At 43.3% G+C, this 14507-nt stretch overlaps 1 protein-coding gene across 1 annotated transcript in view; it reads left to right on the top strand.

The window, feature by feature from the left end:
* Window positions 1–14507, top strand: part of CFDP1 (craniofacial development protein 1) — a 127071-nt gene that overhangs the window by 20327 nt on the left and 92237 nt on the right. The window contains exon 5 of the mRNA XM_032323232.1: window positions 4879–4998. Within this exon, the coding sequence (XP_032179123.1) occupies window positions 4879–4998 (120 nt within the window). The remainder of the gene's footprint in view (window positions 1–4878; window positions 4999–14507) is intronic.

The following is a 14507-nucleotide window of genomic DNA, read 5'->3' as shown; positions in this document are numbered from 1 at the left end:
TTTATTTTTTTTCCTTCTGAAAAACGTGTAGCTTGTTAACCTTTGGGAATGAGGAAAAATAGTATTTTTTACCCTTCTGATAACCAGCTGAGCCAGTTGGCTCAGACTTTCCTGAGTGAATTGCCTTTCGGAAGAGGCCAGTCATGGAAAGTTTCTGCCTAAATAAAGAGTTTTCAGGAAGTTCTAAGTAAGTGAAATGAAGTTAAAATGACATTTCTGCTGATAACACTTGAACTAACTATTGCTAATAGTGGGTCTTTCCTCTCAGGGTTCCCGCTTATCCATTAGAAGTGGTCTGTTCCTGAACTGTTCTCCTCCTTGAAGATATTTTGAGAGCTGAATCTCTTCTTACTGCTTGTTCAAAATGGAATTCTTCCAGTCATATATTAATGAAGACTAAAAGTCTGCTTGTGTTACTTTATATTGATTCCCAAGGTCCCTGAGAGAAACAGCAGTTTATAGATGTCATTTCTTTGTGACTGTGGATAGGACTTTGGCATTGAGAAGTTAACAGGGATACTCCCATAGGCTGTACTCATTTCATGCCTTCTTTGTGGTAATTACTATATATCGTGTTGTCATAACTTATTTCATGGTTTGCTGTCCTCATGGACCCCGAGCCCCTGAAGGGCAGAGACTGTGCATATATTTTTATTTCTAAAATCGACACACAATGCAATGCCTGGATCGCGGGTGCTTTTTTTTTTTTTTTTTTAAAGATTTTATTTATTTATTTGACAGAGATCACAAGTAGGCAGAGAGGCAGACAGAGAGAGAGAGAGAGAGGGGAGGAAGCAGGCTCCCTGCTGAGCAGAGGACCCGATGCGGGGCTCGATCCCAGGACCCTGGGATCATGACCTGAGCCGAAGGCAGCAGCTTAGCCCACTGAGCCACCCAGGCGCCCTCTCAGGTGCTTTTTAGAAAATGTTCACCGAATTGCTCTGCTTGGCTGCTGCAGGAGCGTTGTCAGTCCTGCGGTAAAATAGGTAAACCAAACAGAAGATGCATAAAGGCTTCTTTTACTTTCCTTATACCTTGACCCACTTGATCTTTATCTTCTCTTATCATGAATAGTCTAACATTTTACAGTGATACTACAATGAATCTTAAAACTTGCCATGTCATGTATTCTGTGGCTCTTTTTGTGAGAAGTTATCCTTCTAAGAAATTTTCTTTTTTGTTGACAACCTCTTCCGTATTTTCTCTTCTTCTGAAATTCCTAATAAATAGATACAATAGTAAAGTTATGCTAGGCCATGCTGTGGCAACAAACCCAGAAACTCAGTAGCATAACACAATACTGTTGACCCTTGAACAACATGGGTTTGAACTGCATGGGTCCACTTGTATACGGATTTTTTTGCTGTACTGTAAATCCATTTTCTCTTCTATGATTTTCTCAGTATTTTTTCTTTACCTTTATTGTAAGAATACAGGGTAAAATACATATGCAAAATGTGTTAAATCATTTGTTTATGTTACCAGTAAGGTTTTCTGTCAGCAGTAGGCTATTAGTAGTTAAGTTTTGGGGAAGTCTAAACTTAAACACAGATTTTCAACTGTGCGGGGAGTTGGTGCCCCTAAACCCCACATTGTTCGAGGGTCAGCTCTGCCTATTTATTTCTTACTGATGCAAAGTCCTACACAGGTTGGGTAGCACTCCATCTCGTAACTAACTCAGCCATCTGGAACACATAGCTTTTGAGGTTGTTGGGCAAAAAGGAAGAGTGAATAAATAGATTTTCATTTAATTACCTTGTTTTCAGAATGAGACTTCAGCCCTGCCCTGTGAGTTTCGAATTTCCGTGGTTTTTATTTTCTCCAAGGAGTAATGGGTTTGCTGGGTTGGGTGGGGGACAGTAGCCTATGGTATGAGGTTGGAGAAGGTGATCTGGACTTAGTTGCTCCTGAGACTAACTTTCAACTGATTTTTAGCCCTGCTCATTTCCTCTCCCTTCAAAGGTTCCTGGTATCTCAATTTACTGAGCCTTTGTAGAATACTGTGGTATAGATTGGCTTGTTATTGGCCATTCCATATGGCTACAGACTTAGATTAGAGAAAACAAAAACCAAAGCCAATTTCTACTTGTCTGTTTACTTTCTATCTTCAGAGAACTCGATTGGCATATTTTCTCTGTTATATCTCTTCTCCATATCCTTATGTGGTTTTGCCTTTGTAAATTTATTTACCACTATTTTGTAGGGTTTTAGTAAGGAGTAGAGAATAAAGTCTGTGTTCAAACTGTCATTTCTAAGTGCAGGCGTCCACTTGTTTTTCATGAGCCATCTCAGGTCTGCCCCAGACTCCACCTAGGGCGAGGAGATTTAAAGTACCTCTTTCTAGTCCAGTAGACTAGGACTCTGCCTTAAGCTTTATGTTTGGATGTGGATTTATTCTGGTCATCTCTATATCGGTGAAGGGAATTGCTCCAGAATGTAGTGGCTTTAAACAATTGTGTTCTTGTCATTTTCCATAGTTGTGGAGGGTAGCTGGGCTCCAGCAGCTCTTGCTTGGGGTCTCTTATGCAGCTGGAGTTAGTGGCTGGGTGTGGAGCCATCTTGAAGGCTTTCTTGCTCCCACCTCTCGGGCCTGGACTGGAACAGGCTCCTCGGGCATCTCTTTCTCTGTGGCCTTCCCAGGTGTTCTGTGTAGCATGGTGGATCCGGAGTAGCCAGGCTTCGTGTGTCAGAGTTGCACTCTGGAGGGAGCAGGTGGTGAGAGCTGTGTCACTTTTTATCAGCGGGTCTCCGAAGTTATGCAGTGCCACTCCTACTGATCTTAGTAACTTAGCCCCTTAGATTTCTGATTTTTTGTTCATGGAAGGTAAATGTGTCTGCCATTGCTACAGAAATGCTATGCGACAAGCCATTCCAAACCTCTGGGATACAGCAGTAAGCATTTGTTTGCTGTCCGTGTGTTTCCGGGTGTCTGGGGTTCAGCCAGTCTGCGTTTTGCTCCAGGCTGCTTGCTGGATTCAGATCTTCAGTGTGTGTCCTTCGGCCGTCTTGGACCTGCTGGTATTTGAGGCGTCTTCTTTTTTTTTTTTTTTTTTTTAATATTTTATTTATTTGAGAGACAGAGATCACAAGAAGGCAGAGAGGCAGGTAGAGAGAGGGGGGGAAGCAGGCTCCCTGCTGAGCAGAGAGCCCGATGTGGGGCTCGATCCCAGAACCATGGAATCATGACCTGAGCCCAAGGCAGAGGCTTTAACCCACTGCGCCACTCAGGCGCCCCGAGGCGTATCCTTAAGAGGCAAAGGGGAGGAACTGAAGGGGCAGGTGAAACAGCGCCAGCATTAAAGCTGCTTTTCCTGTCAGATCAGCTCCCATCTCATTGACCATTGAAACATGTACCTAAGCTCAACATCAGTAAGTTAGACAAGTTTCTTTGTGGTTCAAGGGAAGGAGTATGTATTTGCTGAGTGATGGTCTAATCTGTGGTGTATATTCTCCCTCTTATTTTTTACTCTTGGCTCTCATTACTGAGAAGGTCATTGGGGAGAGTAGAGAGACACAGAAATTAAGCCCGGGAAAGAGTGAGACCAGATTTTAGAGGTTCAGCAATTTCCATTTGATCCTCTGAATAATACTGACCATTGTAAGACCATGGATATGGGATTAACAAAAGGTGGTGGTGTTTTAAGTCATCGCTCAATATAAACTTGCCAGTGTTTCCTAGTGAAGATTCTCAATACAGAACTCTCAGACTCTTATTCTGTGCCACTTGATAGGTGACATAGTGTAGGTGTGAAGAAAAATTGCTTCTGCTCCCCAGAAGCCCGGTTGGAAGGAGAGAAGAGACAGAGACTTACATCCTGCGGAAATGGAATTTATCCGATTCACCTGCAGTTGTTCTTGACCAGTTTATTCCGGAGGACCTTGGCTGACCGCTCACAGTACAGTGACCTTAATCTTGGACCCTCCTGCAGATAGACTGGAACTTAAACAAAATTCTTCAGATGTTTTTGTTGACTTGGCAAGACTAAGCAGGCATTAAACACTTGTTCTCTCTTTAGTTGAAATCTCAGGCATTGTCTGAACCTTTAGGACTCAGTTTTGTTGTTGGGTTTTTTTTTTTAACCTTTTTTTTTTTTTTTTTGAGATTTTATTTATTTATTTGACAGATCAGGTAGGGAGAGAAGCAGAGGGAAAGGGAGAAGCAGACTCTCCACCAATCAGGGAGCCTGATGCAGGACTTGATCCCATGACCTGGGATCATGACCTGAGCGGAAGGCAGACACTTAATCATCTGAGCCACCCAGGCGCCCCAGGACTCAGTTTTACTGAAGACCATTTTTCCAGATTTGAACTTGGACAGGATTCTCCATCCTGTATTTTTTTCCACTCCCACATGAGTGTTGGTTAGCCAGCTCGAAGGCATTTTCTTCCATCTTTGGGTTATTTTAGCTGTGAAACAGGAGCAGTCTGCAGAATATTTCCAGTTGTTTATATTGTTACTCTTCTTCTCAAAATAATGCTAGTGTTTTCCTCCCAGAGATTCCACCTCCCCATTGCTCCCCAGACCTTTAACTGTGAGTCCTAATCCGCATGTGAGGGGCAGTGGGAGAACCTTCTCAGCCTTGCCATCCGCAGCCCACAGGAGCCGTGATTCAGCAGTGACCACTGGTGTGTGTGTGGCAAGCTGACAGAAGAAATGGAGGCAATTTGAGGGAGATCAAGTACATACGTTGTTGTGCTTCAGTGAGGGAAGATGCCTTTATTTAGCACTGTGGTAGTAGACTTGAATCAGAAACCTCAGCAGCCAGAACTCATTGGAGGCCCACTGGGTGTTTTCCTTGTTGTTACTTACCCCTTTCCTTAGAGTTTGTTTCTCATCTTACTCTTCTTAAAAACTTGACGTTTCCCTCCTTGGCACAGGGTGACTAAGGAAGTGGATGCTACATCTAAAGAAGCCAAATCTTTCTTCAAGCAAAACGAGAAGGAGAAGCCACCGGCTCCTGTCGCTGCAGCGCTGCCGTCACTCCCTGCCGGGTCTGGGTGAGTGTTCTGGTCTCGGGCTCGGGTGTGCCTGGCGTGCAGCAGAAGCCGTTCTTGGTACATGCACCTGCTGGAACTGTAACTGGCAGGATGTGCTTTCGTTTGCCTTTGCTGGAATGTTTGCCAAAATGGAATGTGCAATGAAAAATGAGCCTTAGGTTTCTCGTTTGATTCCAGCCTGAAGAAAGTGCTGATTTACAGCATTGACCACAGAGCCGAATGTGTAGGAGATTTTACATTTAAAAATAATTTTTGAATGAAAATGTCACCGGTTTATTAGAACTTCTAGTGGAGATTGGGGTTGAGCCCTCAGTCCCATCCCCCAAGGACCTCAAAGGAACATTGGAAAGTCAGAGCTGATTTGCAAGTAATTCTATTGACACACTGCTGGGAATGTAATAGTTTTTCTTTCTTCGTATTTTCCATATTACTTGAGTTATTTTTAGCTGAAGACTAGAATTTTTTTCCATTGGGGAAAATAAAAATTCCCTTCTTTATAACCTGTACGTAAGATGTAAAGCATCACAGTAAGTACGATCAGCCAGGGCACGAGCCTGCAGGGACGTGACCGAGGACTGTGGCCCATTGGCGGCACCCACCAGCCGCTGACTCCTGTGGGGAGGGCTGTCTTCTAGAGGGTTTGGGGAGGAACATGTCACCTCCAGGCGCTTCTCTGGCCCTCAGTCACATAGCTTGTCACTTCTTCCTTCCCTCCCTGAACATATGTATTTATCTCATTGCTACGAACAGTAAAATCTTGGGTTTGTTGTTGTTGTTTTTTTTTTTTTTAACTAAAAAAAAAAAATCATAGATTTTTCTATCAGGTTATGAGCTTTCCTAGCACAGGCCTTTCTCATCTTTGTAACGCTGGCTCCACACAGTGCTGTGTAAGCTTGTGTGCTCATCTAGGTTGTGTTTACCCAGAGCAGACCCTGAGACAGAGGTTTGGGTACAGGTCATTCGTGTGGGAGCCGCCTCCAGGAAGCCCCAGCAGGGAGGTGGACAGGCTGGGAGGGAAGCCTGGGTAGGATGTGGATTCTGGCAGGTTACTGCCAGTAGCGGCTGGTGCTCCCTCGTTCTTCTAGTATCTCGCAGAGGTGGTGAAGAACACGGCAAGGGCAAGGATGCTGGGGTAGTTCTGCAGCTCCCATCTGTCACTGGCTCAGGACTGCATCCACATGCCCTCAGTCCTCAGGCTGTGGGCGGCAGTTGCTTGCGGTAAGATGCGGCTCAGCGTGTGCCGTGATGGTGAATGCAAGTCCATGGCCAGGCCCTGTCCACACCTCCCATATGCTCTTCATTGCTCCTTACCCCAAGGCTTTCGCTCTCACTGGAGCGAGTAGGTGGCAGAAGCAAGAAGCATGTAGTGGTTACATAGAAACGTAAGAAAGAAAGAGATTTGAGAGCTTGCTTCCATGGTGGAAACGATGTAAACACCAAAGAGAGCAGCCATGGGAGGAATGGAGTGAAGTGAACAGGGCTCTTCACACTGGCCCTCCTCAGATTCTAGGCCAGCAGTTTTCAGGCTGTGGTTTACAACCATCATTTAAAAGAAATAAAATGGAGGGGGGGGTTGTGTCTGGATGGCTCCATTGGTTAAGCGTCTGCCTTCAGCTCAAGTCATGGTTCCAAGGTCCTGGGATCCAGCCCTGCATCAGGCTTCCTGCTCCGCGGGGACCCTGCTTCTCCCTCTGCCTCTGTCTACTGCTCTGCCTGCCTGTCCACGCCCTCTCTCTCTATCTTTAGTGAGGGTTGAGATAAAAAAATGTGAGGCTGTAGGCTGAAGCAGCCTGTTTTTTGCCTTGTAATTGTTAAATTGTTTGAAAGGGATTCTCTTCAGACCAGTAGCTTTCAGACTTGATTGACTCACAGTAAGGAGTGCATTTTATAGGATGCCCTAGTACGCTCATAACAATAGATGTAAAAAAGTGAAAGAAAACCTGGTGAAATATTTACCTTTGCTACACATGATGAATTCTGATTTTCTATTTTACATAATAGTGTGGACTATGTATGATTTTTTAAAAAAAATGTCATGGGCCACTGAACTGATTTCATAATCTACTACAGTCTGAATTTGACAGATCATCTTTTGAAAAAACTTAACCCAAGTTTTTTACTTGGTGGTATTATATGTGGTATTATTAAACATATATGTGGTATTATTAAACAGGGTCTCTGACATCTATTAAAAGTTTTACTGTAAAAGCTAACTCTGGATTAAGTACCACATAGAAATAAAGGCAAAGTTGCTTGTACCTTAGGGTTCAAGCATAGTTCATTTCAACTAGCACAGTTTTTACTTTTAGCCTCCTTGGATATTTCTTTAGATAATCCCATTTTGATGCTTAGAGATTCTGCTTGGAAACCATGTGTGTTTCAGAAAACATTCTGTTGCTATAATGATGATGATAAGTAGAGGAGGGAGAAGTGGTAGCTTAACAAGGTCAGCTTGCCTCAGTCACTAAGTCACACGGCGAAGCCTCACTGTTTTCTGGATCCATGCCTTCCTTTCTTAGAAAGAGCCAATAATTCTGAAGGATAAATTGCTGAGATGATATCCGCATTAGGGAGACCCAGCAGGAAACAGATGGCATCCTCAAATTGGGATACTTTGAAGAGAATGTAATAACTCACAAAGTGATGAGAAACCAGAGATAGGATAGTGTGGTATACTTGGGACCAGTAAGATGGGGCTGCATTACTTCCCCTAGACCTGAAGGGGCAAGAGGGGGACAGTTTTGGCACTGAAGACAGGGAGGGCCTCCTGATAGGAACTGAGCCCCTCACTTGAGCAATGGACTCTGCAGGGGGAAGCCAGGGGCATTACTACCCAGATCTCCCATTCCTCCTCCTCTCCCATCTCTTGCCAGGACACTCCATTCTGACGCTTATTAAAATGGTAAGGAGGACATCATTGGGATTATTGCAGTAGGTGGCAGGACTGTCACAATAAGGGAGAGGGATGGGGCTCAGCTCTCTGTACAGCAAAGACAGCTGGGGGTTTATGGCCAGGGAGCAGAATGAGGGCAGTAGGAAGGTGTCTGAGGATGGAACGTTACTGAGAGACCCCAGGGGTAGGGAGATTTTTGCTAAACAGACTTAACGGGATCCTCACCAAAGGCAGGCTGAGGATGTACTTACACGTTGAGGGTGGGGAATGAGGAACTTAATCAGATATCCAGGCTGATCAGATATGAAGAGTGGAGCATTCTCTCAAAACTGAGCTAGCAGGATTCTTGCTAAAATTGGGCTAAATTGTTAAAATGCACACCCAGCAAGGATGGAGGCCAAGATTGAGGCCTAGTTGAGAAGAGGGCTCAAAGGAGCCTGACCAAAGTTTGATGAAGAGTGTCTTTCTCCAGCTCTTCATATAGGACCCCATCTGGGACGGGGAGCAGAAGGACAGATGGAATTTAGAGAGACCAACCGGTAAAATACCTTTCAGTAGATGAGTGGACTGCTAACTCCCTTATAAACGGGTCAAGTGAAATTTCACTAAGTCACTTTCTTGATTGAGATCAATTTCTTCTAAAGATTTTATTTATTTATTTATTTGAGTGCAGGGGTGGGGGGTGTGAAGGGAGAGAGAAAGAGAGACTCTTAAGCAGGCTGTAGCCTCGCGTGGAGCCCAACATGGAACTCTGTCTCATGACCCTCAGGTCATGATCTGAATGAGCTCAAACCAAGAGTTGGGCACCTAACCAGCTGAGCCCCCCAGGTACCCCTGTTTCTTCAAAGGTGCAGTAGTGAAATGTAACAGAGTACAAGGATATGTCTAACTGAGTAAAAAAAGTGCTCAGAGTTGTACATGAAAATTTCTGGATAAATCCAGAAGGTGACCTTTAAAGTTGGCATGATCATTTTTCTGAAATGCATCTCAGAAAGTTTCTCCAAGTTGTAGTTGTGTGTGGAAGAAAACAGGGTCAAGAGGAATGCATCTGGTCTGGGGTGTCCAAGTGGGCACATTTATCAGTGCAGATAGTAGTATATGCTGCAGCCTGCACATGCCTGGTGTGGGAGGTCTTTTCAGGGAAAAATCTATAGAAATAATCCAATTTATTAAAATAAAATTATTATAATACTTTTCCACAGATGTTTTTCATTTTCATTTTTGAAGTTGCTTCAGTTTATAGAAATTGTCCAGCAGAAACACTTTATTTGTTTATTTTTCTTCTCTCTAAACAGATGTAAGCAATACAGGAAGACCAGAGCAGGAGGGTAAAACATCCTGTCCCACATTCTTTGCTAGCAAATAAGAACAGATTCACAGGAGCAAATGTTTGTAACTGAAAATGCATTTCCTCTACATGTTTAAAATAGCACACTGCTTGGGCTATAAAAAGCTAAGGTTTATGCTTTGGGAATGAAGTAAACCAAACACCCAGTTTTAATTAGAGGCAGGAATCACAGATGATAAGAAGCGTGCTCCACATTTGGCTGTAGAAAGCACAGTATACTCAGCTTGGTGAGTCTGTATTCCTGCAGTTCCGTGGCTCTAACCCATTCATCCACGGGATCCATTTCTTGCCCTCCACCCGTCCCGCAGCCCTAGCAGCCCCCTGCCGCAGTCCTCACTCCAGCACTGATGGCCGTTGGAACCCAGTTTTCGCGGGTATTCGGCTAAATCAGCCTTCACCCCACATTACTCACCTATTCCAGAAGGAGGCTGCTCTTAGACTTGTTAAAGTTGATAATCCTAGCCAAAGGCATGGACTTGTTACACTAAGGGCTTACTGTTTAGTTGCCACCTTATAGATTGGGAATGACCTGAAGCAGCAAAACATTGAAGAATGAAAAACATCATTTTTCCATGTGGTTTTTTTCTTGTCGTCTTGGTCTTTTGACAGAAGAGAGGAAAAAAACAAAGACCTTATCGTTGAGTCTCCACACAACATCGTGTGTGGTGTCAGGTTAGCAACGTTTTCCTCCCATATAGAAAATTCAGAATTCTGGGGCGCCTGGGTAGCTCAGTGGGTTAAAGCCTCTGCCTTCAGCTCAGGTCATGATCCCAGGGTCCTGGGATCGAGCCCCGCATCAGGCTCTCTGCTCGGCAGGGAGCCTGCTTCCTCCTTCTCTCTCTGCCTGCCTCTCAGCCTACTTGTAATCTCTGCCTGTCAAATAAATAAATAAAATCTTTAAAAAAGAAAAGAAAAGAAAATTCAGAATTCTGCGTAGTGTCCTGCTGACGGTAGAAGACCCAGACTAGAGACCTGTGAAGACAGTAGCCCCTGCCTGTTTCTGTGCCTTGTCTGTGCTCAGTGTGTTTGATCAGTTGGCACCCAGGAGCCTTTCATCAGTGCAGCATTCTTTCTGCTTGAGCAGGTACCTCGTCCCTCCCAGCCTCCTTGGACAGGAGTTAATAAGACCTTACTAGCTTTTAAGATTTTGCATTTTTCAACATGCAGTCTTCTGATTGAGAGCATCGTGCATGTCACTTAAAGTAGCAGGAATTAGGCATAGCCACAATATTAGGTGGAAGCATTTCTAATTTTTTTTTAGAAGATTTTATTTGACAGACAGAGTTCACAAGTAGGCAGAGAGGCAGGAGAGAGAGAGAGGGAAAGCAGGCTCCCTGCTGAGCAGAGAGCCTGATGCGGGGCTCGATCCCAGGACCCTGGGATCATGACCTGAGCCGAAGGCACTAGCTTAACCCACTGAGCCCCAGGAGCCGCCATATTGGTAATTATTATAATAACTAAGATGATTGGAAGAAAGTGGGTATTTCAGCAGGTGACCTGTGATATTATGTAGTCTTTAAGAGAACAAATGGTATTAGTCAATTTAATGATTTAAAATTGGTTGTGCTTTTTTTTTTTTCTTTTTAGGAACAGCTTTATTAAGCTATTTTTATTTATTCACCAATTTAAAATGCACAGTTCATTGGTTTTTAGCATATTTGCATAGTTTTGTGTTTGTAAAGCTATGCAACCACAATAATTTCCATCACCCCAAAAAATAAATGCAGTCTCTCTCCATCCCTACCTACCTCCCATGCGCTCAGGCAGCCACCAAACCTCGTGTCTAAGTTTGCCTGTTTGGACATTTTATAATTGGAATTGGGGTCATACAATATTTGCCCTTTTCTGTCTGGCTTCTTTGATTTAGCATACATAATGTTTTCAAGATTTATTCATGTTTCTGAACTGCATACCTTTTTATGGCCAAGTAGTACTCCATCGTATGACTATGCCACATTTTGTTTACCTATTCATTCATTGATAGACACAGAATTGTTTCCACTTCCTTGCTATTAAAAATAATGTGTCTCTGAACGTTCATGTGCAGGTTTTCATGTGGACGTGTGTTTTTATTTCACTTGGGTATGTACCTGGGTGTGGAATTGCTCGGTCATACGGTAACTTGGACACGCTCTTGAGTAGGAGAATGAGCCATAAGAGAAAAATCCAGGAATGGTATGAAGGGTTGGTGCCTTGGGTTGCCTAGATTTCTTCCACTGTGATTTCTCTGAAGCATGTACAGTTCTGTATGTAAGCTCCAGCTGTAGGAAAAAAGATGGATGGAAAACTGTGATGTTCAGTAACATTATTAAAGCAATGGCTAGAAAAAAGGTAAGGCAGTTTCCTTCCTTCTTAATTAATTCTAGAAGTAGGAAGAGTGATTTAGGCCTTTTGATTTGCTCCCGCAACAAGGTTTAAGCTTTCTACTTAGTGAGATTTCCTGTTGGATGATAATTTGGGATTTTAGTTTGGTTGACTCAGGGCCGGCCCTGTTCTTATTTTATTGCTGTTTGTAAATAGATGTTCTTGACCTTACCACTAACTTTTGGATTTAACTTTGTTATTCTTAGTGGTTGTGGTGCTGTCAGTAGGAGGTGTTCAGAAATGTGTGGTGAGATATTCTGGTTGTCACAAGACTTGAGGAGGCCACACTGGTACTTAGTGGGTGGAGTTCAGGAATACTAAATCTCTGCATTTGCTCAGGACAGTTTGTACCGGGACGAATTTTCTTTTCCAAAATCCCCTTAGAGAGACACTGTTTTCGGGAGCTGGAGTCCCTCAGTTATATAACCACTGGGCTTTTCTTCAGTTTCTGGTTTGAGACTCCACTCCAGGGCAGGCATTCACAAACTGGCAATCCATGAACCGAGCCTGTCCTTGGATGTTTTTATTTGGCTGGTATTTAAAAACCAGGAAACTCACATAAAAATCTGGATTACTGGCTTTTCTTTAGAAACGAGAAGTTGTGCCATGCCCTCCGTCTTCCCTTACAGCACAGTGAGCTGGAGCAGAGTGCGTGGGGTTTGCCCTTTCCTGGCTCAGATTCAGCTGCTGCTTTCTTCCTATTACCTGCTGGGTTCCTGCTGTAGTCAGGTGTTTTCAACACTGGGTTGACATGTTTCCCTTCAATGACCAGATCAGTTTCATTTTGGCACCAGTTTGTCCTTTAGATTAAATATCAGACATACTATCTTCTGACACTGTATGTTAAGTGTTTTTTACCTTTCCTCAAAAGGATAAATAGCTCCTATTGACGGATTTCCAAATTTAAGGCACAGTGCTGTGTTTCACATGTATTATTTTATTGTATCTACATAAATACTTTTAAGAGGTAAGTGCTAACTTGGTACCCATTTCACAGACCAGACACAGAGGCTTAGGGAGGCACCATTGACTTGTAGAGTTTCTCTAGTTGATGGTGGAGGCAGGATTCCAGTCCACATCCATTTGAGACAAAGGCTGAGCTCTCAGCCACTGTGTCATACAACCATTTTTTCTTCCCACCTAATTGGTCTTTTTAGGTAAGAAGTATCTCTTCAGCTTTATAACTGATGAGGGTCTCTTTGAAAGCTATTTTGAATTTTTTGGGTTTTTTTTATGGAAATGAGATGAATGTTTCCTCCCTTTTCCTTTGTAGGCTTTCCCCCCATTAATAACCACAGCTAATTCAGGTCTCCTGTATTGGATTTCAGTCCCATAAATCTCTCATGAAATTGAAGGTGTAGCACATTTTAAAAAATGTGTTGCAGGTATGTTTGTACATTGATAATCTGTCAGCAAGCAACAGTGAAGCTGTGGACAAGATGTGATCAGTCAGCCGGGGGTAAGAGCAGTAATGGTTATTGTAGCTTCTGGGTGGTTAATTGGCTTCTGCTGAGGTCTGAGTCCTACACTGTATGCAGCTTATATGAGGGTGTTGCCAGGAGAGCCAGGTTGGGAGATAATCCTTGCCCAGTTGGGCTCAGTGCGTTTCTTCCAGCGGTCATTTGTTCTAGGGTAGGAGAATAGCTTTTGAGAAGATACTACTTTCTTTTTTTTCTTTAAGATTTATTTATTGAGAGAGAGCGAGCAAGCATGAATGAGAGGGACAGAGGGGGAGAGAGAGAGAGAATCTCAAGCAGACTCCCCTCTGAATGCAGAGCTCCCTGCGGGACTCAACCTCACAACCCTGAGATCATGACCTCAGCCAAAACCAAGAGTCTGATGCTTAACCAGCTGTGCCACCCAGGTGCCCCAAGATGATTTTTTAAGGACCTGCTATGACCGTTGAAATGATTGATTCTGACAGTGTTGGTGGTCTTGCTTTTATTTTACTTGGCACTCCAGTGTCATGTGTTTTGTAATGGGGCAAGAAAACATGCACTGCACTTTCACCTTTATGTTCTTCAGTGGATGCTAATTATTTAGCTTCATTCAGTTTTAGCTCATCCTTTTTTTTTTTTTAAAGACTTCATTTATTTATTTGACAGCGCGAGAGAACACAAGCAGGGGAGTGGGAGAGGGAGAAGCAGGCTGCCGGCTGAGCAAGGAGACCCATGTGGTTCCATCCCAGGACCCTGGGATCATGACCTGATTCGAAGGCAGACACTCAACCCACGGAGCCACCCGGGTGCCCCAGTTTTAACTTATTCTTAACTTGCTTTTTAAATATACCTTTGTAGGTTTTGTAGGTACAGAGTAAATGAGTTTGAAGTTGAAATTAAATTAATTCCCTAAAGATTTCCCCATGAATAGTTGGAATATTTTGAGTTTATTAAAGGTTATCTCATTCACATTCTTGATTTGAAGATACTGTTCCAGGCTAAGCTAGCAACGAGAATAATTACAAATGGAGAGATTAATAATACTTTTTTTTTCTTTCCTTTTTTTTTTTGATTTGGGGAGGGTGGTAGAAGATTTGACCAGTTGGGTCAAATGGTGAAGTGCCAGCCAATGTGAGCATCTAAATGAGATCTCAAACATAGAAAAGCTTTCAAGGCAAGAAAATTTTTCATTTGTGGTCACCAGGATTGGGGTAACCTCTATCGGTTTGGATTGAATACCTACAGCAGATACTGTGAACGTAGGAAGTGTCCCTAGTGGTTTTCAAGGTTGCCCACAGTGGGACAGATTCTAGTGTTTTTAGAAAATCCTTAGAGGATTTGTACCTTATTACACAGAGCAGCTTTCTTCCTTTTGCTCTTATCATTGAGTTATAGTTGCAAGTTTCAAAAATCTGAGTTCAAGAACGGGGTGGCTATATGTGTTACAAACTTCTAAAACTTCGTT

Source organism: Mustela erminea, chromosome 19 (assembly GCF_009829155.1).
Source record: "Mustela erminea isolate mMusErm1 chromosome 19, mMusErm1.Pri, whole genome shotgun sequence".
In the NCBI taxonomy this organism is placed as follows: domain Eukaryota; kingdom Metazoa; phylum Chordata; class Mammalia; order Carnivora; family Mustelidae; genus Mustela; species Mustela erminea.
The sequence above is the reverse complement of the archived record's forward strand: the minus strand, read 5'-3'. Positions and strand labels throughout refer to the sequence as shown.